This window comes from Asterias amurensis, chromosome 17, assembly GCF_032118995.1.
Source record: "Asterias amurensis chromosome 17, ASM3211899v1".
Taxonomy (NCBI): Eukaryota; Metazoa; Echinodermata; class Asteroidea; order Forcipulatida; family Asteriidae; genus Asterias; species Asterias amurensis.
Genome location: NC_092664.1, coordinates 8,998,881 through 9,024,702, shown reverse-complemented (window position 1 = coordinate 9,024,702; position 25,822 = coordinate 8,998,881). Strand labels below are relative to the sequence as shown.

Here is a 25,822-nt window from a genome sequence, read left to right as displayed (position 1 = left end):
AATTTTGCTCTGAAATAAGCACAAGGCTATAGCCTTGTGAACTTATCAAATTTTGCTCAAAAACGCATGAAATTTGTTCTGAAATAAGCACTTATTAAATATTTCCCTAAAATTCAACAAATTTGGCTTGAAAATGCTATAAGTCTAAATCCTTGTGTATCAAAGTTTTCCTGAATTTGCAAAACGTTTTGTTCTAAAATGCTATAAGACTGTAGTTATGTGTACCTATCCAATTTTGCTCAAAAATGCAACAATTTACTCTGAAATAAGCACAAGGCCTTGTACACTTATCAAATTTTGCTATAATATGCAACAAAGTTGCTCTGAAATAAGCAAAAGGTCACAGTCTTGTGAACTTAACAAATTTGCTCTGAAATAACCACAAGCCTTGTAAACTTATCCAATTTTGCTCTGAAATGCAACAAATTTGCTCTGAAATAAGCACAAGGATATAGCCTTGTGAGCTCTAAAATGCAACAATTTAGCTTCGAGAACTTAGCAAATTTTGTTTTGAAATGCAACAAATTTGCACTGAAATAAGCACATATTTTTAAATATTTCCCTAAAATGCAACAAGATTGGCTTTAAAATGCTATAATAGGACTACAGCAATGTGTACCTATCAAATTTTGCTCTAAAATGCTATGTGTACCTATCAAATTGTGCCTGAATTTGCAACAAATTTTGCTCGAAAATGCTATAATCATACTGTAATAGTTTTGGTTACCTATCAAATTTTGCCTGAATTTGAAAACAAATTTTGCTCTAAAAAGCTATAAGCCTTGTGTACCCATCACATTTTGCCTGAATTTGCAACAAATGTTACTCTAAAATGCTTTAATAACCTTGTGTACCTATCAAATTGTGCCTGAATTTGCAACAAATTGTTTCAAACACATTCTGGTACAAAAAAGTCAACGAATAATATTCTGAAAATTGGCATAGGTTAACCTCTCAGATTTGGCTGACGTATTTTTTGATATTCATGTGAAGATGCAAACTCAAATCAAGCTCTGCTGTTAATTGCTCTACATCGATCTCATCACAGTGTAATGGCGACTGTGATGAGACCGACGTTACAAGAGAGCCATTAACGTAACAAGGTTGGCTATAGACGAAAAGATCAAGCAAAGGATTCACCTTGGGCACAAACAGGTGGGCTGCAATAACGAGTAGATTATTCGATCAGCAAAATTTCTAGCCAATTGTTGTCACCGACTCCATGCATACGTCCCGATCTAAACGTTATACCCCCTTATTCAAATAGGAAATCACACTAAGTCCACATTTTTAATGATCTGTTTACAATTCTAAACGGTGTTTACGCCGTCTATGTACTCACAACTTCTCAGAAGGTATCCTTGCGTTACCAAAGGTGACATCCAACAAGGTGAATTCCTGGCAATTTTTTTCGGCAAACTCTGAGGTGTCAAGCCATTGACTCCATGTTATAGCTCGCACACAATATGTTGTATTCGGCGCAGTTCCGCCTACGTCATCGTGAACACATGCCGTACAGGGTGTACCTTTTATCCACGGTCAAACTAGCCTTCTGCCAAGGCCTTCGTGGCTTGGACAGCTTCGTGGAGCCGCGGTCCCGAGCGACTGGAACGGGAGACCACAAACGCGAGTGGCGAACAATTTTTTGCGGTTCCGGTTGCTTATGTGTTTCTTTATAAGCTTGACTTTAAAAACACTGGACACTATTGGTAATTGTCAAAGACTAGTCTTCTTACTTGGTGTATCTCAACATATGCATAAACTAACAAACCTGTGAAAATTTGAGCTCAATTGCTCATCGAAGTTGCGAGATAAAAATGAAAAGAAAAAACACTCTTGACACACGAAGTTGTATGCTTTCAGATGCTTGTGCGAGACCCCAAATTCTAAATCTGAGGTCTCGAAATCAAATTTGTGGAAAATTACTTCTTTTTCGAAAACTACACGTTACTTCAGAGGGAGCCGTTTCTCACAATGTGTTATACTATCAACCTCTCCCCATTACTCATTACCATGTAAGGTTTTATGCTAATAATTATTTTGAGTAATTACCAATAGTGTCCACTGCCTTTAAGGTTAGCAAAATGTCAAACCAATCAGAAGCGACAGGGGTCATGGGGTCCAATGTGTTGCTTTGCTCTGCTTTTGGTTTTAAATCTTTGTGAAGGTTCTCGAGGGGTCGAAATTCATTTTAGTTAACAAAATGTGCGCAGTTTTCTCTTTTTTTTGTGGATAATATCGACACCCATAATAACAGTGTTTTTAATCTATTCTTTTTAATTACAGAAACCCTACTAAAGTACGTGATACAAAAATACCAACTTAAAATTAAATAACATGCGATGACCATTATGAACATAACATTTCACTTACTTCATGGAACAAGATCTTGTGGTTTTTAAGCATTATTTTTCTAACCATAAATCATTCTTCAGAACACTGGTTTTTAATGGTGTAGATCGAGTGGGATTGTAGACAATAAATACACACACTGTGCAAAGGAGCTGCAAAAAATGCAGGTCATGTGACCTTTGACATTACGTAATGAAAACTATCTGATACTAAATTAAAATATTTGTGAGGGAGTGTAACCAAGTCGGCTAAATCAACACTATCACAGTTTCTACTCCACAAAAGAAGAAACCTAAAATCCAACAGTCCTGATGCACCTAAACCCCTCATCAGAGGCTTGTGTAAGTTCCCCTTGGACCAGGGTCATGTCCTTGCACTGCTCACCCTTGGTAGACATAATATCATTTCTACGCATCAAAATTCTTCCCTCAACCACCAGGTATGTGTTTCATGAAATTAATAGGCACTGGACACTATTTTTAATTACCCAAAATAATTGTAAGCATAAGAAAATTACTTGGTACCGAGCAATGCAGAGCTTAGTATAAACCATGTGAGAAACGGCTCCCTCCATGAAGTAACGTAGTTTTTTAGAAAGGGGTAATTTGTCACTCAAGCAATAAAAGACTTCAGCTGAAGCATTTTATTATGCATCTGAAAGCACACCAAGTAATACAACAAGAGTGTTTTCCTGTCTTATTCTCTTGCAACTTTAGATGATCAATTAGCCCAGGTTTTCACAGATTTGTTATTTCTATGTTGGAATACACCAAGTGAGAATAGTGTCCAGTGCCTTTAAGACAATGATAAAAACAACATAAATACGGAATGACACCAACTACTCATTAATTCACCCTTCAAACTTTTACTGATGAATTATCAATCTTCTAGCCTGGCCCTACACAATTAACTTAAGCACAGGCATAGATAATTGCTAACTTTCAACCTGCATGGGGTCCACTTTTGTAGGGCTGCATACTAAAGCACAAAAATAGCTAAGCAAAACCAAAGCATGCTTCCAAGAATAAGGCTACCAAAAGTATTTGGTCTCACAAACCTTTCTGGTAAGAATATTTAGGTGGTGATTTGTTATGCTTAAAGACAGTTGACACTTTTGATAATTGTCAAAGACTAGTCTTTACACTTTGTCTATTTCAATATATGCATAAAATAACAAACCTGTGAAATTTTGAACTCGATTGGTTGTCGGAGTAACGAGATATCTATGAAAGAAAAAACACCCTTTTAACACAAAGTTGTGTGCTTTTAGATGCTTGATTTCGAGACCTCAAATTCTAAACTTGAGGTCTCAAAATCAAATTCGTGGAAAATTTGTTCCTTCTCGAAAACTATGTCACTTCAGAGGGAGCTGTTTCTCACAATGTTTTATACCACCAATCTCTCCCCATTACTTGTTACGAAGTAAGGTTTTATGCTAACAACTATTTTGACTAACTACCAATAGTGTCCACTGCCTTTAAGCGGCACCGTAAAATTGGGCTGTGTGTATGATCTTACTAAGAACTGTATCAGCAGAAAACATTTCTCGACAATTTGCTGCCTAGCAAAATGAGCTGGATGGCACAACACCTATCAGATATTCTGGTAAGCGGCATCCCACCCGAGTTATATGCCTGTAATTTTTTTCACAGCAATCAGGAAAGTACCGAGTATACAGTGCTATAAAAAAAAACATTGGTGTATATGGGTAAAACCCCCCAAAAAATTCTTTATCTCCGATGCAAATTTAACATCTATTAAATCATTTGCAGTGTCTTCTGCTATTTAACATAGGATTCGAACTATCTCTAGCTACCTGGCAATCTCAGTGGTCTAGTAGGTATGACACTCCTCTAGAATTGGAACGGTTGTGGGTTGGATCCCACCCAAGTAATAGTACGCTTGTGTTTTTTTTTTTTACTTGGTATAAGGGCACCTCTGTAAGGCAAACTTCACTTTGTGCTGGAACAGTTTCAAAAGGCATCAAGTCAATTGTCTCTGTTGCCCTTTGCAAAGGATCAAGCCCCGGTTGTAGGGGCTTGTTTATTGACCCAACTATTTGTCATTTTTCGAATCCGGTGCAAGTTTTGATGTTTTTTCCACAGCTTCAGAAGCAGTGGTGGCTGATGAGCATGCGGCCATACTTTCTTCTCTCAATTCCTCTGAACCCTGTAAAAGAAAAAGGAAAACAAGTTTTCTGTCAATATCCTTACAGAAATTTTGGAAAAACAAAACTCAAGTATTATGGGCATGTGATCAGAATGGGCAGTGGCCGATACACCCAATTACTTCAAGAAAAACACATTGCAGTTACCAGACCCAGAGGAAGACCAGGGAAACGATGGCTGGAAGACATCAAGCACTTCTGTGAAGAGGCTGACATACTATCTGTGGCAAAAACAGGGGTGGATTTCACAAAGAGTTGGGACTAGTCTTATCTCGATATAGGACCAGTTACTTGTCCTAACTTAGGACTATCCATGCAATTTGTATATCTCATAGGACTAGCCCTAACTCTTTGTGAAATCGACCCCAGGACACCTAGCAAGGAACAGAGACCTATGGTTGGGAAGCTATCTCTGGCACCTACCTCGGGAGGACGGCTGTGTTGATGATGATGATGATGATGATTATTTGTTAATCATCTTTTATAAATGACTTTTAATATTTAAATATCAATACCTCTTTACATCTCTTCCTCAGAATCTTAAGTTCCTGACGGAGAAGGTTAATCTCTTTTTGCGAGTCTACTGCAGCCCTACTCTGCATATCATGTGTCACTGCTGAAACCATTGTGTTCTGGGCGGGTCGAATATCATTTCTCATTTTTATCTGGGAAAAAAACAAATTAAGAAAAAGATTTGTTTTCACCCTTACAACGATGTGTATTAGGCACTTTGTAATTAGTACTTTCTCGAGTTCTGTGGAAAAAATCCACAAGCAAATAACTCGTGTGGGATTTGAATGCACAAACTTTGCATTGCTACAGCAAATACAGAAGTTTGTAATGGTAAAAACAAATTATAACGAACCACTTTTTTATCAACTTCAATCTAGTTTTTAATTTTTAATTGGACACAATTGGTAATTACTCAAAATAATTATTAGCATAAAACCTTACTTGGTAACAAGTACTGGGGAGTTGTTGACAGTATAAAACATTGTGATAAACTGCTCCCTCTGAAGTGAAGTAGTTTTCGATAAAGAAGTAATTTTCCACGAATTTGATTTCAAGACCTCAGAGTTAGATTTTGAGGTCCTGAAATCAAGCACCTGAAAGCACACAACTTCGTGTGACAAGGGTATTTTTCTTCCATATTATCGCGCAACTAGCTTAGACGACCAATTGAGTTCAAAATCTCACAGGTTTGTTATTTTATGCATATGTTGAGATACACCAAGTGAGAAAACTGGTCTTTGACAATTACCATAGCCTTGCTCAAGGCAGTCGCATTATTCGCTCCGAAAAGACGCCGCTGTAAACCCACCCGTATACCCTGTGCGTGGTGCATGCGATCACACCGCATGACCCGCCATCCGCACTCGTACCACTTATCGCATGCGAAGGCCGTCAGGCCGACAGCCTTGTCGGGTCTGTAACTTCCGGGTTTAATGTGTTGTATTGAAAAATTCCCACAAGTGGAAAAAATTGGGGGGGCTCTAGGATATGCTTGTATGCAGCTCATGAATATTAACAATCTTTCGTCTGACCAATTGCAGACGACACAGGATGGGAAGCAAATGAATTATTCATTTTGACGTCCAATCACGCACTTCCCTTATCACGACCTTTGGACCCTATCATGTTCGTGTGTGATGTAAACATGTCTCGTCTTTCGCGGGCATTATGGTAATGAGCTGACCGTGGGAACTCTTCGCTTATTATAGTAATGAGGTCAGTGGCTTCAACACAGACCCTACAAGGCTGTCGGCCTGACGGCCTCCGCATGCGGATAGTGTACGGGGGCATCGTGTCGTGCGATGTTAAGCACAGTGAATACGGGTGGGTTTTTATACAACGGCGGTCTTTTTTCGGAGTGAATAATTCGACTGCCTTGAGCAAGGCTACAATTACCATGGGTTTCCTGTGTCTTTAAAGGTAATTGCACCTTGTATATATGCCTGTTTGCAGGCCTTATAATTACCTTTGGTCCAAACACCACACACAGTGTGAGTGTAGTTGCCAGCCAGATGAGGGTTGCGATTAATGCAAAGTGGATGTTTGGGTCTTCCAGGATGAAGGAGACTGGGGCACCGATGAAAGATAAAATCAGAATGTTGTAAACACAAATACCTACAAGAATAAGAAGATAGATTTTATTTCATTTATTAATTTCAAAAGTTAAATGGAAAGTACAGAAAATATGAACGATAAAGAAACTACAAACACATAGGAGAGACAACAACAAAAAGCAGCACCCCTGATGGATTTTTAAAATATGAGAACTATACATGCAATTAAAACTATTAAAGCTCATTTTGGGCATTACAAATATACAAGTTTGGTAAAAGATAGATTAGATTAGATTTGATTTCTCTATTATGTCCGCACTAAACATACAAATAAATGTACTCCATTCCAGCAGGCCTCCCTCTACTTGCCACAAGGACATTTTAATATCCCTTATTTTTAATAAACATGTTTTCATAAATACCTCAGCCAGTTGATAATGACCAGCTGGAGCCGTTTATTTTTACTTAATATCGCCTTTAACCAAAAAGGCATTTATGAATGGGAAAAAAAGAGTAGTAACTCATTCTTAAACTGCCGTTTAAAACCTTGCAGGGTCGTTGCCGTGCGATAAAGGCCTTTGCCTTCGGCCTATGAGAGGCAAGGCCATTTTCAGTTTGCAAAAGGGCAAAGATGCTGGCAGATTATATCAAAGACTGTGTGAGAAACAGTGTTATTCTGGACTCGACTCTATTGTGTGTATTTCATTTAGGACTCATGACATGTTTCAAGCTTTACATGTTATGACAAGGGCGCCACCTTTTGACGATTGTTGTACATAAGAATAGGTTGGGTATGTTAAACTAACCAATGTATTTGGAGTCGTTGAGTGCAGGGATGGATACTTTTCTGGTCTCCCAGGCTAGGAAAGCTCCAAATACTAGAAGTAGACCATTGATGACGTAGAAGGCCCCAATCCAGTAGATCAGATTGGCTGACTGGCACATCGTGTGGATTGGTGTGTAAACAATGTCATCATTTTCTTCATCAAACTTTCAAACAAAAATAAAACATTATGAACAAATGATGACCATAAAGGCACTGGACCCTTGTGGTAAACACTTTTAATTGTTAGCTTAAAAAAATTGTGCCACCCAAAAAACAGAACACCAATAGTGAAGTATCTTACACCAGTGTTGCTCTTGAAAACGATTTGAATAAAAAGTACTTCGGTTTCATTAAGTATGCCAGTGGCATCAGAGTTGGTGGCTTTCGAGTCAGTTACTTATAAGATAACTTTTTTTATTCCAAGGCTTGTGCTGTATTGGCTTTTTGTATTGGTTTGCTCTTTCTGTATTTTGTTTCTACTTTTTTGGCGTGCCGAATAAAAAATAATACAAATAACAATATTATGCAACTCGATCTTCCCCATTTAACTTTTAAAACTCTCACCACTTTTTCCCCAAGCCGTTTCTCTGCAGTCACTGGATCAAATATTTCCCACAAGATCAAGATGACAACATCTAGAAGGACAAGTGTAGCGACTGAGGTCATTAACCGTGCATCTTTCAAGACCTACCAGAAAAGAAAAAAAAAGGTCAAAGTATAAAGATTTTTCATCATCAAATCCAGGGAACTTTAACACTGTTCTGACTTTGACTTCCAGCATCAACTTGGCTCAATTTCAAAGAGCTGCTTAAAGGGCGATTTTGTGCCTACCATACGACTTCCATTTCATAGCGCTGATAACAGTAAGCCCACGAAAAGGCTTGCTAATGTTCAGAACAAAAAAGTGCTTACTGTTGGGCAGCACGCCAACTTTTACTTAGATTTTATAAAAAGTTGTTCACCTAAAAAAACCATTTGAGGATTATTACTCGGTATAATGAATGATGCATGCATTTGCAGTCCAAATACATAGAGACTAAAAAAAATTCAAAAAACTTGATTTTCTCTTAAAGGCAGTGGACACTATTGGTAATTACTAAAAATAATTATTGGCATAAAACCTTTCTTGGTAAAGAATAATGGGGAGAGGTCGATAGTATAAAACATTGTGAGAAACAGCTCCCTCTGAAGTGACGTAGTTTTTGAGAAAGAAGTAATTTTCAATGAATTTGATTTCGAGACCTCAAGTTTATAATTTGAGGTCTCGAAATCAACCATATAAAAGCAGACAAGTTCGCGCGACAAGGGTGTTTGTTTACTTCATTCATATCTCGCAACTTCGACGACCATTTGAGCTCAAATTTTCACAGGTTTGATCTTTTATGCATATGTTTAGATACACCAAGTGAGAAGACTAGTCTTTGACAATTACCAATAGTGTCCACTGTCTTTAAAGGCCACCTCATGACCTCTGCAACGTAATGACATTATAATGTTGCGCAGACGATATAATGAGATCACTTCTAATATTTTATGAAGTGAGAATCCCAGAATAGAACTTTGTAGTTTGCTTCCCCATCAGTGGTGCCCATGAGTCTCACTGCCATTTCATTGTGGTTTGAATGGATGAATCGAAAACTGATCCAAGCAGTTGTATTACCCTCATAGTAGGGATGTGTTTAACATTACCGTTTTCATGGCCGTTTTGTTGGTGAATATTTTGTGCACTCTCCAGGTCTTGCTGAACATGGAACCGAAGGCTAAGGAAAACCCAATGGAGAGACACCATGTCTTGGCCTGAAGAAGAGAGAGGTTATTTATAGGGGTTCAGAGGATCCAGTGTAGAGTCAATCAACGATCTGATTGGTTCTCCTGAATATGGGAATAAAAGGGTAGCGACGAGTTCTTAAACAGCCGTTTAAAACCGGCAGGGTCGTTGCCGTGTGATAATGGCCCGAGCTGAAGGTGAGAGCCTTTATTACACAACAATGACCCTGCAAGGCTTTAAACGGACGTTTAAGAACGAGTCACTACTCTTTTATTCCAATTCCTACTTGCCATTTTTTTTTTCTTTTTTTCAACGTTTAAAAAATACAATTATAGACACTTTGACAATTGAAAATTTGAGTTTTGAAAAAAGAAATTCAAAAACTTTGTGAAGAACCTGTTTGATGCGCGCCCGCTTAGAAATAGATTGCGCGCTGTTATTAATAGCTATGAATTGTGTTTCGCATGCTAATCTTATGCGCGTGCGCCAGACATGCGGAAGCCAGCCAGTTATAAACAGCTCCAGCTGGTCATTATCAACCGTTTAAACACCCCCACCTGACGCGCTCTCCACCAATAAGAGTAGAGAAGTTGTCGGGGGTATTTATGAATGCATCTTTTTAGTCACTTTATTAATACATAGAGTGTATTCTGTCTTAGTTAAATATCGTACCTACTCTCACCATACTCATGTTTTAGTCCCATTTGTGTTTCTGTTTGTCTGGGCATACCTACTACAAGCTTTGGCTTTTCTGGTTATGCCTCATTTCCAATGGACCCTTCCCTTGAAATATGCTAATAACATTCACGCATGCGTACAGACCCTGTTGGTTGGCAAACGCCATAGAGTTGTGCACTAAGCAGACGCGCAATCGCGTCTGCGTCACGCACCCATTAGCCGTGTAAAAAACAGCGCGATGTTCCCTCATTTTGCCAACCAAAACGTTAGTGCGCACGCGCTATTTGCAATTTACATATTTCATGGGAAGGGTCTATTCTCCTCTCACTGTTCTTTGTTTTTGTTACTTTGATTAATCTGTTAGAATGGAAATAAATGTCTTAAAATGAAATGAATGAATAGCTCTTTGAATATCTACCTTGCACGTGCCAATGAATACCTCCTCCGAGGCGATGCCTGTGTCTACCCCTAGTAGAACAATGGAGATATAAGCCATCATTCCACCAACCAGCATTAGGTTGTTGATGTTTGGACTTGACATCTTTATCACACTAAATAAAAAACAGGTGTAATAATAATAATAAATAAAGTTTGAAAAGTGAAGAGTAAGTTTAAGTTTGAATAGACCTTATGCATTGACGTCATCCAGCGGCCATCTTAGTGGAAAAATGGTGACGAAACAATCGAAACGCACAGATTCGTATATGCGGCACACAGGATTGGCCAATGAACAACCTCCTTTTGACCTCTAGGTGAGGGCTCCCTACTGAAATGACGTCATGTGCATAAGATCTATACACTTTTTCATCCATGGGTAAAAAAGAGAAAAATAGGGTCTAATAATAACATAAACTTAAATAGCGTATAAGTCCGCCTAAAGTAGCTTAACACAGATACACTACAAAAATGAGCTAAGGCCAAATACAACTCTAAGTAATTAGCCAAGTAGTCTAAGAACATAAAAAAGATGCTAAAACAACAGTAAAATTGTAACAATCACTGAACTATAACAAGTCTATAATAACAACCCCTCACCCAAATCTAGACCAGCAATTAGCATAAGCTAAGCAATTTTCATTCAAAAAAGACAAATAGTAGACAATATTAAAACCATGAGCAGAAACCAGGAGTTCACTCCAATGTTTATAATTATGAAGTTCTGTACAAAGGGAATAAAATAAAGAACCGCAGTGGGTTTGCTCTTCAAACTTTCAATGAATTAAGGGCGAGACCCGCCAATTATCCACAGGTAAATCCAGCCTTTCAATTGGTTTAAATTGGCTGTTTAAACAAAGAGGGCTGGCAGGCAGCTCAGCAGTTGAAAAAATTAGAGGGGGACATAAAGGTTGACAATCTGGGGGGGGGGGGGGGGATAAGAGACCTCTACATTAAGTTTGTAAAAGATTTTTAAAGTTTTGTTTTAATGCCTCTCGTCTTACCGCATCTTTCTGAAGTAGACGTTGAATGCTAGAAAGCAGCTAGCCAAGATTATTCCCAACACTGCAAAGGCGGTGCCGGTTATAAACACTGGGAAATGGATAGTGCGATAATCATCCTTTGCTATTATGAAGTCAATAGGGGGCGCTCCACCTGTTAAAGATAAAACAAGCATTTTTAACTTAACAGTGTAGTCACAGAACGTCCGAGATTGGGAAGGCTTGATGGCGCAAAAATTTGTGTTAATACAGATACAATTCTTAATAAGAATAAACTATAGTAGGCGCTAGTAGTAAGTATGTGCCTACAACCGTGTCTAAAACTCTTTACGGAAAGAGGGTTGGTTCTGAGAAACGGTGTGATATGGTTGGCTTGTGCGTAAAGGTTGGCGTGTGCGTAAAGCGCTCAACTCTAACCAAGGTGACCCCGGTTTGATTCCTGGGCAGGGCTATATGTGAGTTGAGGTGTGTGTTGATTCTCTGCTGTGCCACAAGGGTTTTCCAGACTATCCGGTTTTCCTCCCTCGGGAAAAATCAAACACTTTCAATCTCTGGCTGTGCTCTGTGGTCATAATGGGTTAATGTGGCTGGCAGCCAAAGGCGCCCTTGCATGCCTGCTTCTCGAATATGTTGCGTCCTTCCAATTCAGCTCTTAACTGCGAGTAAGGATGATTAGCCCCCAAAATTATAATTATTATTATATTGGCATTTTGATTTAGCCTTTTAAATGCAGCTGCGATTGAAACATGGAAGGTTTTAATTAGGCCATACCTCATAAATAAATGAAAACAACAAATAAATGAATTGAGATTACCTTTCCAGATAATTGGTTGGTATCCATCCCAGATGATGTCTTCTCCCGATCCGATGGTTGGGTCTAGTAGACCGATGGGTACACGTTTACCAGCTGTATTGGATAGCAACAATTATAATACCCCTTACCAATATTCTGCCTTTTCATTGGTTTAGAGCGTGTCACATGATATGTCTTAGTTATACTAGACGACAGCCGTGTGACAATGCATCGGTTTGCTGTGCGCAAGTCCGAAGACTAGCACACAGCGTGCAGTACCCAGTTGCTGTTGCGTGTACGAGGATGATAAATTAATAGTCTGCAACCGTTACAGATAACATGACACTTCATGCAGCACAGTAAAAGCTTTCGTAGTCTGTATTCGCGTCGTCAGTGGATTGTAACATTCAGGTTCTATTTTCCCTCGGCCGAGGCGAACTCGGGTCGTCGTCGAGGGACCGGGTATCACCGAGGGAGTCATAGTTTTAACCATAGCACTCGAAGCCGTCAATATTAATTTGTATACTATAACATTCACAGTGAAAATGTCTACCACCACAAATTGCCTACAAGCTCTGCTTCTAAAATGGATCTCTCTGGTATCATATAAATTTTGATCTTGATGTATCTTTCCTGTATTGTATTCTTTAAACTGATCGCTCTTGAGTGATAATGTGTTTTATTTGATGACACTGTGGAAAATAAAATGAACATTAAAAGTAGAAGAAAAGCAGTTAGGGGGTCTTGTGTGAGGCAAGTGTCACCACTGTCTCAAACTGCTGTTTTTTTTAAAGGCATTTAAAGCCATTGGACGCTTTCGGTAAACAGTATTATCCAAAGGCCCACACTTCGTGTATCACAACTGATATAAAAAATAACAAACCTGTGAAAATTTAGGCTCATCACCGTTCATCGGAGTCGGGAGAAAATAACGGGGAAAACCCACCCTTGTTTCCGCACGTTTCGACCGTGTCATGACATGTGTTTAAAATAAATCCGCAATTCTCGACAACGAGATTTGATAATTGTTTTATGTTTTCTTGAAAAGTAAAGCATTACATGGAATAGTATTTCAAGAGAAGTCTTTCACCATTACCTTCTGTAAACCCTGTAAGTTATTTGAAAATCTGTGAACTTTTTTTTTTTTTTCTGTGCCAAAAGTGTATAATGGCTTTAAAGGCAGTGAACACTAATGGGAAATTACTCAAAATAGTTATTAGCATAAAACCTTCCTTGGTAACGAGTAATGGGGAGAGGTTTATGGAATAAAACATGGTGAGAAATGACTTCTTCTTCGAAAACTACGTCACTTCAGAGGGAGCCGTTTCTCACAATGTTTTATACTGTCAACCTCTCCCCATTACTCGTTACCAGGTAAGGTTTTATGCAGATAATTATTTTGAGTAATTACCAATAGTGTCCACTGCCTTTAAAACCAAAATAGTTATACCTTGTAGTTGTCGAAGCAGAAGAAGACCAAGCCTGTCCCCGGATGAGGTGAATTTTACAGGTCCCTAAAAAAAAAAGATTTTTTTAATCATTTTCATAAAGCATAACACAAAGGGACACTACAAAATACAGCGGGAAAACCAAGGACAATAATAAGCCATGGCACATGCCTGGGGAAAAAAATTATGCAAAGAACATAGCAGTACGTATACAAGTACATGTATTACTCTATGTATAAAAACACAAATGTGTTGTCTGCATATTAAATACATAAGAAATACAACATCGAGCCTTTGTATTGTGGCGTAACTGCCTGAGCCACCCGAGGTTGGGAAACCATGGAAAGCCACAAATGAAAACCAAAACCAAAGAGCCACAGCAACAACAACAAAACAATTTGCAGGACAAAAATTTAGTAAATGATACAGAAAGGACTACTGTTTTAGAGCACATTTTTCATTTTGGGTCAAACTTTTGTGGGTGATTTTATGGCATCAAATGATATTTTATGTGTGCATACCCTGCAAATTAGCCATATTTCGAGATATATTGAGAATTTTGTGAAGTCAAGTTTGGGTTAAAATTTGAAGAAAAAAAAACCCCTTTATGCTGGCATGGTGAAATTCTCAGAATGGGGTCCAATTTTGGAGGATTATTTAATAGTTTAAAATAATACAGATTGAACTTATGAAGACAATTTCCTTCTTCCTTACAAGTGCTGCTTTATTAGCCAACTTTGACACAAATTGAGAATTTTGTGAGTTGAGCTTTTGGTCCAGATCTCACAGAAAAACTGCAATTAAGTGACATAATATTATGCAAAATGGTGCTCTTTGTTGTGTTTTTGTCTGATGATTTTGATCCCATTTCCCTCCATTAGGCAACCATCGTGAAGGACACCAACATAAAACTTACCGAGACGCCTTCAAATGTCAAGTTACTTAGGATCTGAAAGAATATCTTCACAGTACTGCCGTCGTATGAGAAGTCCTTCAGAGTCAATGCAGGATCTGAAATCAACAACACAGGACACGTTTGGTAATTACTCAAAATATATATTAGCATAAAAACTTAGTTAGTAACAAGCAATGGAGAGATGTTGATAGTATAAAACATTGTGACTTTTATTGTATCTTTCTTGATAATTTGACCTAATGTACAAGTGGTTTTGGTGCAGAATCGACAAAGTTTACCATATCGCCATGGCAAAAAATGTTTACTTTGGGTAAAACCGGGTACAAATTTCTATGTGGAATATTTTCAAATGAAAGTTTCTGATGAAAGACAATGTTTTTGTGCTCACTAGGTTAATTAGCCTTAGTTTGTATTCGAGATATATTGAGAACTTAGTGAGTTAAGAATTATCTGTACAAAATCAGTACATTACCGGAATTTTGCCTCATACCAGCCTTTAGTGGACAAAAATTAATCTTTATAATGACCCTACTTTAAAGGCAGTGGAAACTATTGGTAATTACTCAAAATAATAATAATAAGCGTAAAACCTTATTTGGTAAGCTGCTGATGGTATAAAACAATGTGAGAAACGGCTCCCTTTGAGGTAACGTAGAAAGAGTAAATTTCCATGAATTTGATTTTGAGACCTCAGATTTAGAAATCGAGGTCACGCAATCAAGCATTTGAAAGAATTGACAACTTCGTGTGACAATGGTGTTTTTTCTTTCATTATCTTTCAACTTTCAACTTTGATGACCGATTGAGCTCCAATTTTCACAGGTTCATTATTTTATGCATATGTTGTGATACACCAAGTGCGAAGAATGGTCTTTGATCAATTACCAATAGTGTCCAGTGTCTTTAAAACCAGCTTGCCACAATCTGAATAATCTGTTGGCGTACCTAATTCTTGTAGGCGAGCTTGGGCTCGATGTAGAGTTAGTGCTGCTGCCCATACAGTGTCATATCCCAGAGTCATGTGTGTGTGACCTGATAGCGATTCCACATCATCAGTTCCTGCAATCTCTTTGAACTTCTGTAGGAAACCACTGGTTGTCTTAAAGTAAAATTGTCAAATTGGAAAAAAAAGTTACAAGCTTAAAGGCACTGGACACTATTGGTAATTATTCAAAATAATTGTTAGCATAAAACCTTACTTGGCAACAAGCAATGGAGAGTTGTTGATAATATAAAATACTGTGAATAGAGGCTCACTCTAAGGTAAATAAATGTAGTTTTTGAGAAAGAGTTAATTTCTCACTCAAATTATAAACGACTTCAGCTGAAGCATTTAAATGCATCTGAAGGCAAACAAAGTAATGGTGTTTGTTTCTTCCATTACTCTCTTGCAAAATCGATGACCATTTGAGCTGAAGTTTTCCCAGGTTTGTTTTTTTGTGCATATGTTGAGATACATACACCAAGTGAGAGTACGGGTCTTTGACAATAACCAAACATGTCCTGTGCCTTTAAGAAGGCAGTTGTCATCAATCTGGGCCCATTGTTGTACCATTAAATTCTGTCCTCATGATCTTTAAAGGCAGGCAGTGGATACTATTGGTAATTACTCAAAGTAATTATAGCATAAAACCTTACTTGGTAACGAGTAACAGGGAGCTACTGATAGTATAAAACATTGTGAGAAACGGCTCCCTCTCTGAAGTAATGCAGCTTTCAAGAGAGAAATAATTGTCTACGAATTTGATTTTAAGACCTCATATATTTGGAAATCAAGCACCTGAAAGCACACAACTTCATGTGACAAGGGTATTTTTTCTTTTATTGTTATCTCCCAACTTCGATGACCAATTTAAGCTATTAGTTGATGAGGTACAACGGATTTATGAGACTGTCCTGAAAACATTGCTCTGTGATTTTTCACTTTTTTTCTCAAAAACTTGACAAGTATTAATGAAGCTGAAAATTCTACAGGTAAATTTAATTAGATACATCTTCATTCACAGTGAGTAGGGATGTCCGGGCCAAAAACTTGATCTTCAAAAAGAACAACAAGACCTTTTTATAAAGCCATTATACACTTTCGGTACAGAAAAATAATAAAAAGTTCACAGATTTACAAATAATTTACAGGGTTTACAGAAGGTAATGGTGAAAGACTTCCCTTGAAATATTATTCCATAAAATGCTTTACTTTTTGAGAAAACAGTCTCTATAGCGAGAATTACGGATTTTTTTTAAACACATGTCATGACACCGCGAAACGTGCAGAAACAAGAGTGGGTTTTCCCAATATTTTCTCCCGACTCAGATGACCAATTGAGCCTAATTTTTCACAGGTTTATTTTGTAGAAGTGTCATGGCCGAGTGGTTAAGAGCATCGAATTCAAGTTCTGGTGCGTTTTCACCGGAGTGTGGGTTCGAATCCCGATCGTGACACTTGTGTCCTTGAGCAAGATACTTCACCCAGGGGAATAAATGGGTACCTGCGAAAAAGCCTTTGGAGCGATATAAACTATTGCCCAGGTTGTATACCCCCAAGGGAGCTGAGAAACATTAAAAAGGGATGTTATTGGCCCTATGACCAGGGCACTAATGTAAAGCGCTTAGAGAATTAAGTGTTAGTTATTAGGCGCTATATAAATCAAAAGTTATTATTTATTATTATTATTTTATAAACAAGAAGTGTGGGACTTGGACAATACTGTTTACCGAAAGTGTATAATGGCTTTAAGATGTCATGGCCTGCTCTTTCATTCCCTTACCAGACCAGAGAGTGAGGGTCTTCTGTTGGTATCCGACGGCATGGTGTCTAGATATATCATGAAGTAGTTAGCAGTGGCTAAATCCATCTCAGCCACTGAGCAATCAATACTGTCATCTTGTTGCCTCCACCACTCAGTTTCAAACCAACCTGAAAGCCATTGAAAGAATACATACTTTAAAGGAACGTTACAGAATTGGTAAGAAACAAAATTGTGAAGATCACAGATTTACATAAAACTTACATGGTCTAATGATGACGATAGTTGAAAACATCCCTTGAAATATTTCTGCCTGAAATGTGAAATTTGATGATATAAATAATTTATATATGCATATGGGGGCCTATTGCTCAGTGAGCGTTTTATTCATTTTTTTAAAATTTGCATCAATGTCATGCAAACCATGTCATTGGTTTTTCACTATTCTCTCGTGACCCAGGTGGTCGATCGATCTCAAACTTCTCTAGGTTTGTCAGTTTATGTATGTGGCGGATAACATTAAGAGCTTACACTGTCAGCAACCGTTCTGTTAGCAAAACCAATTCTGTAATGATCCTTTCAGAGAAAGACTCTGCTGGGGTTGAAACGTCAAACCATGAAATGTTTGTTGCATTAATACAATAGATCCTTTTGGTTGGTAAGCTGTTTTCAACAGCTAATTCTTTTTTCGCATACATAAATATTGTCGGTTTTTGGTCAACATCGATGGCCTTAGTGTTTCAACTTCTCAAGTTGGCCCCATGTCGGCACTACATCAGCATAATTGATTGTTTCTGATGTTGGGCCAATGTTGGCTCTAGGTCAGCAGAATCACATTGGTTTTGCGTTGGTGATCAATGTTAGGACATTTGATACAGATCGTTATTTTATACAAACCTGGCAAAATCCAGACATATTTTGCCCCAAACATCTTCTGATGGTAGGCTGCACAGAAGACTCTTCTTGCCATCTGGCTGTAGAAACCACCAACTATAATGCGAGCTCCAAGCTCCTGTAATTTGTTTAATAAACAAGATGCAAAAAGACTTCCAATTTTAGAACGGTAATTATTAATAACAAGTTCTTACATATTGCACATTTTTCAAAAACAGTATCAATACGCATTACTTTGTGCCCTGGTCATTGGACCAATGACATTCCATTAAAGCCATTGGACACTTTCAAAACAGAAAAAAGTAAACAGATTAAGAAATAACTTACAGGGTTTACAGAAGGTAATGCTAAAAGACATCTCTTGAAATATTATTCCACGAAATGCTTTCCTTTTGTGAGAAAACATTAAAACATTTTCGCGATATCGAGAATAACGGATTTACAGAAAACACAAGTCACGACACAGCAAAACGTGCAGAAACAAGAGTGGATTTTCCCGTTGTTTTCTCTCGACTCCGATGATGATTGAGTCTTAATTTCCACAGGTTTGTTATTTTATATACAAGTTGTGATACACGGAATGCTGTTCGCCGAAAGTGTCCATTGGCTTTAATCTTTCTCAGCCAGGGATGACATGGGACTCATACACAATATCAACCTCTACCCTCGTATGCCCCTCGGTAAAGAGAAGCAATTATTGTAAAGCATCTTGCTCAACAACCCACTCGGATGACTTTAAGGCACTGGTCACTATTGGTAACTACTCAAAACAATTGTTAGCATATAAACTTACTTGGTTACGAGCAATGGAGAGCTGTTCGTGGTAATAAAACTTTTTTGAGCTTGAACAAAGAATTGACTAGAGTGGGATTCGAACCAACGACCTCCGGATTAACGTGCCGGAGGTCGTTGGTTCGAATCCCACTCTAGTCAATTCTTTGTTTAACCCCAAAATCATTTCAAAAAAATTACCCACTCAGTTTCCCTTGTGGTTTATATTGATATCTGTAATAAAACTTTGTGAGTCATGGCTACCTCTAAAGTAACATAGTTTTTGAGAAAGAACTAATTTCTCTATACGGAAAGGTTTGCGATAACACCATATAATGACTATCTCTAAATGAGTTGGGGGTGGCTCTGAAAAGAACCGTCGATTTCAACTCAACATTTCGATCAGTATGCTCTGATTGTTTTCTGGAGAAAGCAAAGTAATTTCTCACAAAAATATTTGAGTTGAATTCGAAACCTCAGCTGGGGTCTCGAATTCAAGGCTTCTGAAAGCACACAACTTGTGCGACAAGGGTGTTTTTTCCACTATGGCTCAAATCTTCGACAACCAATTTAATTCAAATTTTTACGGGCTTGTAATTTTATGCATAATATGTTGAGATACAACAAGACTGAAATAAACACATGGAAATAAGAGTGCTTCACATGCTTCACAGCTGTTTTGCTAACATTCGGCCTTCCACGCCAACCAGTTCAGTTTGTTTATAAGCAATAGAAATGTCTATAGGTCTACATTTCACTTGCTTCACAGGTTGAAACAAGCGCAGGTTCTAAACTTAAAGACACTGGACACCTTTGGTAATTGTCAAAGATCGGTATTCTAACTTAGTGTATCTCATCATATGCACAAAATAGCAAACCTGTTCCTTTACAGGAAGAAGTATAGTTACAAAAATAAAAGTATAGTGACTTGTTACCTTGATGTTAGCCACCTGGGCTCTAGGATTATCAACAAAGCTCTCTGCTGCAATGATGTCAATTCCTCTTTGTTTAGCATCCCAGTGAAAGTCAGCCATGGACTATAAAACACAAATAGAAAAGTACTTGTTAAATTAATTAGAAACAAGTGTTAAGATTTTATAGATGATAAAGGAACATTACAGAACTGGTTTTGGCTAACAAAACAGTTGCTGGCAGTGTAAGCACATTATGTAATCCAGCATATACATAAACTGACAAACCTGTAGAAGTTTGTGAGATCGATCGGCCATCTGGGTCCAGAGAAAATAGTGAAAAACCGCTTACACAACTTTTGCATGACATAGATTACATAATAAATTGAATAAAACGCTCACTAAGCAGTAAACTCCAAAAAGAAAATTAGTTTTATTTATTTCTCATCATAATATGACATTTCAGACAGAAATATTTCAAGGGATGTTTCTACTATCATCATAATTAAATCACGTCAGTTTTCTGTAAATCTGTGATCTTACCAATTCTGTAATGTTCCTTTCAATTTGCATCAGGGATAATACAGATTTAAGCACAATATTCAGTAATTAACCCAAGTTTTGTGAAAAAAATAACACTTACATTGTATTACTCAGGTGGGAATTAATTAAGCCCACGACCGTGGGAATAAATTAAGCCCACCACCGTGGGAATTAATTAAGCCCATGACCGTGGCAATTCTAGAGCAGGCTGCCTCTAGCTGCTGGGCAATCTTCGTGGTCTCGTTGGTATTATATATTGGTCTAGGTTTCGAAACCCACCCGAGTAACGCTTGTATATAGTACTTAACCCACATCAGGGTTAGTGTAAAAACTGAAGTAACATTTAACAGATCACTAAAGGGAAAGTATACATTTGGTTTCTAGAACCGTTTGATTATTTATTCCAATAAATACGGTTATTAATAATGAACCATTTTTGTATTTTTGTACCATTTTTGTATCACAATCACAGAGAAGTCCCTATGCGCTTAGAGATGAAAACATACAAAAGGAAAATTTAGTTGATACAGAAAGAAGTACTGAAGGCTATTGCAAAAATAAATGTGTTTTTAACTTTGTCTTAAATAAATTTACTGTTTGAGCTTGTTTTATGGTGTCCGGAAGACTATTCCATAATTCTGCTGCTGCTGCTGCAAAAGCTCTGACCCCATAAAATTAAGTAAAAGTCGAGGGACAAACTAAGAGAGACCTGGATTTAGAGCGGAGATTTACGAACTGGATGATATTTTTAGATGAGTTCCTGGAGATAAGTTGGGCCTAAACCTTGCAAACATAAGACAGTTAATGGAAGTATCTTATTGTATTGAATTGATCTGTATCTGCATACTTGAGAAACCTCTCCATTTACCCCGACGTGTGTCCAAAATTTAATTTTAGATAGCACATCCATTAATAAATGCTCTTTTTACATAATTAAAATGTGACTTTGGTCCAAGAGCCTCGCTTTTTAGAAGAGGGTAACGTTTTAGAATAGTCTTTATTAGATTGTTCCAAATTTCCGGTTGATTTCATTCTGCACCGTACGATTGCATCTGTTTTTAGAACCTGTTCACATCTAATTATCTACAAACCGCTTTAGCACTCTCAAGACATTTACTACATAGGCCCCTCTATATTTATCCATACTTCCATCAAACTTGCTGAAAAGGTTTTCATAAACCTTTGGTGCATAGATTAATTTTGTTGTAAAAAAATGAAAAAATAAATAAAAACATGTTCATCCATAACGCTCAAACAAAAGCTTTAAAACAATTGCTCTAAAACAATTGTATGATAGCGGGGTTGTAGTTTTCAAGTTATGAAAATTTGAACATTTTTTAGTGATCTCTAGCAACAGCCTTGTGCACCAAAGAGTTAAACCACACAGTAAAAAAGTTGTGGAGGTTATATCTGCAATGATTTCAGGCACTCAAGTGGCATTTTCTGATAAAAATCATAGCCAATAAAAAATCAATTACCAGTACAGGGGTTGAGATTTTACACTCACCAGGGAGAATAGAGGTACGGATTGGTGTAAAGTTGCAACTTTCTTCCACTTGAACTCCCGGAAGATAGCGAGCTTGGCGATGTTGTACAGGGACTCCGGCGAAAGCAGACGGAAAAAGCGTGGAAATAAAGTACGGCTTGAGAGCTTTGGAGAACTTGATCCATACGATATCTAACGATGAATTATTAGACAAATCCAAACAGAATGAGACGATTCCAACAAAATGTTCGGTAAAACACTAAAAATAAGACTTCAGAGAACAAGGCTGAAGATACACAAAAAGTGAAAAAAGAGAAAAATATCATTTATAATGGCCTAAATAATCAGCTCACCTTGTTTGTACAAGTGGCTTTCTTGTTCTATAAGTTTTTGTTAGTTTTAAGTTTTTCACACCCGATTGAAAATTAAATCTTTGTACTTTTAATGTAGTGACACACCTCAAAAAGGAGGCCGGTCCCATTTTAAAAAGGTTGATCCATTCACCAACTACAATAAATGCAAAAAACACACATATTGTGATGTTTAAAAAGTACATTATTGTGATCTCTTCCACTCTGGTTTTAATCCTTCAAAACAACTAATACACAATGCACATAATAAACATAAATAACGCGCAGTGTGACAGTGCACACGAGGCTGGACAATACACACACAAGTTCGCACATAATGGCAAATGCTACTACAAGCAGCTCTAAAAATGTCAGTATTTCCCCCATAAAACAACAAATTAAATGCAAAACAATACACACCGAAAGCTCTAGGATCTTATCCCTCCCAGATAAATAGTATTTCTACAAAATGGAGAGAAATGTCCACATGAATGTGCTCCATCTTGCTTGGAGCAAAAAATGGCCCCCCAACAAGAGAGCAATTAGCATGGATGTAAGCGAACCTAAAGGTCGCGACCCCAAACTTAACTTTTTATTATAAAATATGCAAATCACAAAGTTGGGATCGGGCAGGTGAACACTTTGAGGGCGTGCTTTCACGAGTTTCATTATTTATATCAAAGACTGCGGTCTAAAAGTTGCGATTGTACGACGAAGCCAAATGGAAAAGCCGCACGTGAATTTAACATCTTTCTATGAACCATAATATGCATTTCATAACAAACGGTTTCAAACTCTTTGAATAGACCAACTCGTCCGATCCAAGGCTAAATACACACCTTTGGTTGTATTGTCAAAGGCCAGTATTCTCACTTGGTATATATAAAAAAACGGTAAAAATTTGGCCTCAATTGGTCGCCGAAGTTGCGAGGGAATAATGGAAGAAGAAAACAAACAAACAAACAAACTTGTCGCAGAAGTTGTGTGCTATTGTAAGTTGTGCAAGTTGTGTTGCATGTATTCAAATAGAATTTCCTACATGGTGGGACAAATAAAATTGAATTGAATTGAATTGAATTGAATTGATTTTAAGACGTCATCAGGTCTCTTAGTCAATGCATTGATAAGTCATAATAAATGAATAAATTATCATAAATTACATTTCCTCTTTTTCAAAAACCGTTGCTACGTACTTAAAGGCAGTGGACACTATTGGTAAATACTCAAAATAATTATTATCATAAAACCATTCTTGATTATGAGTAATAGGGAGAGGTTGATAGTATAACAAATTGTGAGAAACAGCTCCCTCTGAATTAGAGACGTAGTTTTCGAGAAGGAAGTAAATTTCCACGAATTTGATTTCGAGACCTAATAGAACTTGAGGTCTCGAAATAAAGCATCTGAAAGCCCACAACTTTGTGTGACCAGGGTGTTTTTTTCCTTCATTAATATCTCGCAACTACGACAACCGATTGAGCTCAAATTTTCACAGGTTTGTTAATTTTATGCATATGCATGAGATACACCAAGTGAGAAGACTGGTCTTTGACAATTACCAACAGTTTCCAATGTCTTTAATTCAGAGGGAGCCGTTTCTCATATATCTTGTATATCAACAGCTCTCTATCACTCCCTCTGTTGAATTCACTGAACCATTCATGGTTTATTCATTAAGCACTTTAAAACAGTGGCCAAGCCCCTTATGCACACCTGTTTGAAGTTTACTTTGAAGCGTGTGTAGTGTACGATAGACATGCAGATACATTGAATTAGTCCCTGGCTGTTTCATACTCAATCTTTAATAAAACAAACTAAACATTGCGTATTATACAGATTACCATTACTTTTTTTCCGAAGAACGATTTAAACACAATTCTGAATTTGACTTTTCCTTACGGGTATTAGCTTTCGTTTCTTTGATGTCAGTTTTACACACGCTAAGCCGTTACTAAATTGAAGCACTGTAAACGAACATGAAGTGATAAGTCCAGCGGATACAAAATGGATGCTGCAAAAATTGTTCAATCAACTGTTGAAATTGTGACTGTGATGGCCACCTAATATCACGCAACATTTTGCATAGATATCGTACTCCATGGTCTTTGCCGATGTGGCAGGAAATTGTTAATCCCGCAGATTGTCCCCAGCAAACTGTGTAGGCCTATATGGAAATTGTGCGAGACATACGGCAAATTGTGTAGGCTTGCGGACTTCTTCTGATGGCACCCTCGTTCGAATAATTCTCCTCCAGCCCATGAGTTATTGCCCGTATGGGGGAAAGAATCTCCGGCGAACAGTCAAGCACGACCCCTTCGCCGCTCGCACTGGTCGAGTTTTCGTGCGTGACATCTGGGGGTGTGCCGCAGCGCGCGTCTTGATTGAAGGCCTCGGCATGGGCCATTTTGTCACCACTGTTCCCATGTGGTAACCACTGGTCGACTTCAGACCTGAAGCCTTTTTTTTTAAGCATCCGAAAGCACATGTTTTGTTTTGTTTTCCTTTCATTCTTCTCTTGCAACTTCGATGACCAATCGAGCCCAAAATTATCACAGGTTTGGTATATTCACATTTTTGGAATACGGTGCAAGTGACTCATACATGGTCTTCTACACAAATAATGTTAAGAAAGGTAGTTTTTGAGAAAATATGAGTGAAACAAAGTCACGAAATACGTTTTACATGCTAGAATAAATTTTTGTCATTAGAGGGGAAAATTATGTTCGTGACTTGTTTTCTCAAAAACTACAGCACCTCAGCGAGTAATAATTATTTTAAAGGCAGTGAACACTATTGGTAATCACTCAAAATAATTATCAGCATTAAACCTCACTTGGTAACGAGTAAAGGGGAGAGGTTGATAGTATAAAACATTGTGAGAAACGGTTCCCTCTGAAGTGACGTAGTTTTAATTCAAGAAAGAAGTAATTTGATTTCGAGACCTCAAGTTTAGAATTGGAGGTCTCGAAATCAAGCATCTAAAAGCACACAACTTTGTGTGACAAGGGTGTTTTTTCTTCCATTATTATCTCGCAACTTCGACGACCGAGTGAGCTCAAATTTTCACAGGTTTGTTGTTTTATGTATATGTTGAGATACATCAAGTGAGAAGCCTGGTCTTTGACAATAACCAATAGTGTCCACCGTCTTTAAGGGAAGCTTTCTACCATCATTATTTTCAAACTGAGTGAGTTTAAGAGTCTGTGAACAATGTGTTTTGTTTTCTACAGTAAGTACCCAGACCAAGTGCCATAGGCCTACCTGAATAAGATTCCAATGGTGCGAAGCTTGTGCAGTGGGTTCGGTGGCGATAGAGCACCCAGCACCCAGTATCATTATCTTAGTGGTTGATCTGTTGAATAACTCTCTGTACATCACATCCGTGGCCTCACCCCCATCACACTAAACAAAAATTCACACAAAATGACATAATAGTGCAATGTTGATCCCTGTTCGATATCGCATTGATTGTGAATTACTTCTGCTTGTTTTTCAATCTTTATTATTATGGTTCCGCTCCCCAATATAATTGTCTGTTAAGATCATTTTCATTACTGGTTGTTCCCCAAACCCAAAACAATTGGGGTGACAGGGCTTTTTCTCGTGCTGGGCCGCTGCTTTGGAACAACTGCCTCTGAATATCCATTACATGTCATCTATTCAGTTCAAAGAG

At 37.8% G+C, this 25,822-nt stretch overlaps 1 protein-coding gene across 3 annotated transcripts in view; it reads right to left on the bottom strand.

Moving 5' to 3' along the window:
* Positions 1 to 1,969: 1,969 nt before the first annotated feature.
* LOC139949438 (gamma-aminobutyric acid type B receptor subunit 2-like) overlaps positions 1,970 to 25,822 on the bottom strand; it is a 34,653-nt gene continuing 10,800 nt past the window's right edge. The window contains exons 2-18 of one of the 3 annotated variants that reach the window (XM_071947767.1): positions 25,411 to 25,551; positions 21,821 to 21,991; positions 19,795 to 19,896; positions 18,092 to 18,206; positions 17,216 to 17,364; positions 15,396 to 15,549; positions 14,451 to 14,545; positions 13,537 to 13,600; positions 12,108 to 12,200; positions 11,297 to 11,447; positions 10,276 to 10,408; positions 9,101 to 9,208; positions 7,976 to 8,098; positions 7,392 to 7,575; positions 6,498 to 6,646; positions 5,035 to 5,184; positions 1,970 to 4,521 (exon numbers count right to left, since the gene is read on the bottom strand). In XM_071947767.1, coding sequence (XP_071803868.1) covers positions 4,408 to 4,521; positions 5,035 to 5,184; positions 6,498 to 6,646; positions 7,392 to 7,575; positions 7,976 to 8,098; positions 9,101 to 9,208; positions 10,276 to 10,408; positions 11,297 to 11,447; positions 12,108 to 12,200; positions 13,537 to 13,600; positions 14,451 to 14,545; positions 15,396 to 15,549; positions 17,216 to 17,364; positions 18,092 to 18,206; positions 19,795 to 19,896; positions 21,821 to 21,991; positions 25,411 to 25,551 — 2,196 coding nt within the window. In that variant the 3' untranslated portion in view covers positions 1,970 to 4,407. Of the gene's footprint in view, positions 4,522 to 5,034; positions 5,185 to 6,497; positions 6,647 to 7,391; positions 7,576 to 7,975; positions 8,099 to 9,100; positions 9,209 to 10,275; positions 10,409 to 11,296; positions 11,448 to 12,107; positions 12,201 to 13,536; positions 13,601 to 14,450; positions 14,546 to 15,395; positions 15,550 to 17,215; positions 17,365 to 18,091; positions 18,207 to 19,794; positions 19,897 to 21,820; positions 21,992 to 22,569; positions 22,702 to 25,410; positions 25,552 to 25,822 lie in introns of those variants that run through there. The other 2 variants (XM_071947768.1, XM_071947769.1) reach the window with 2 other exon arrangements.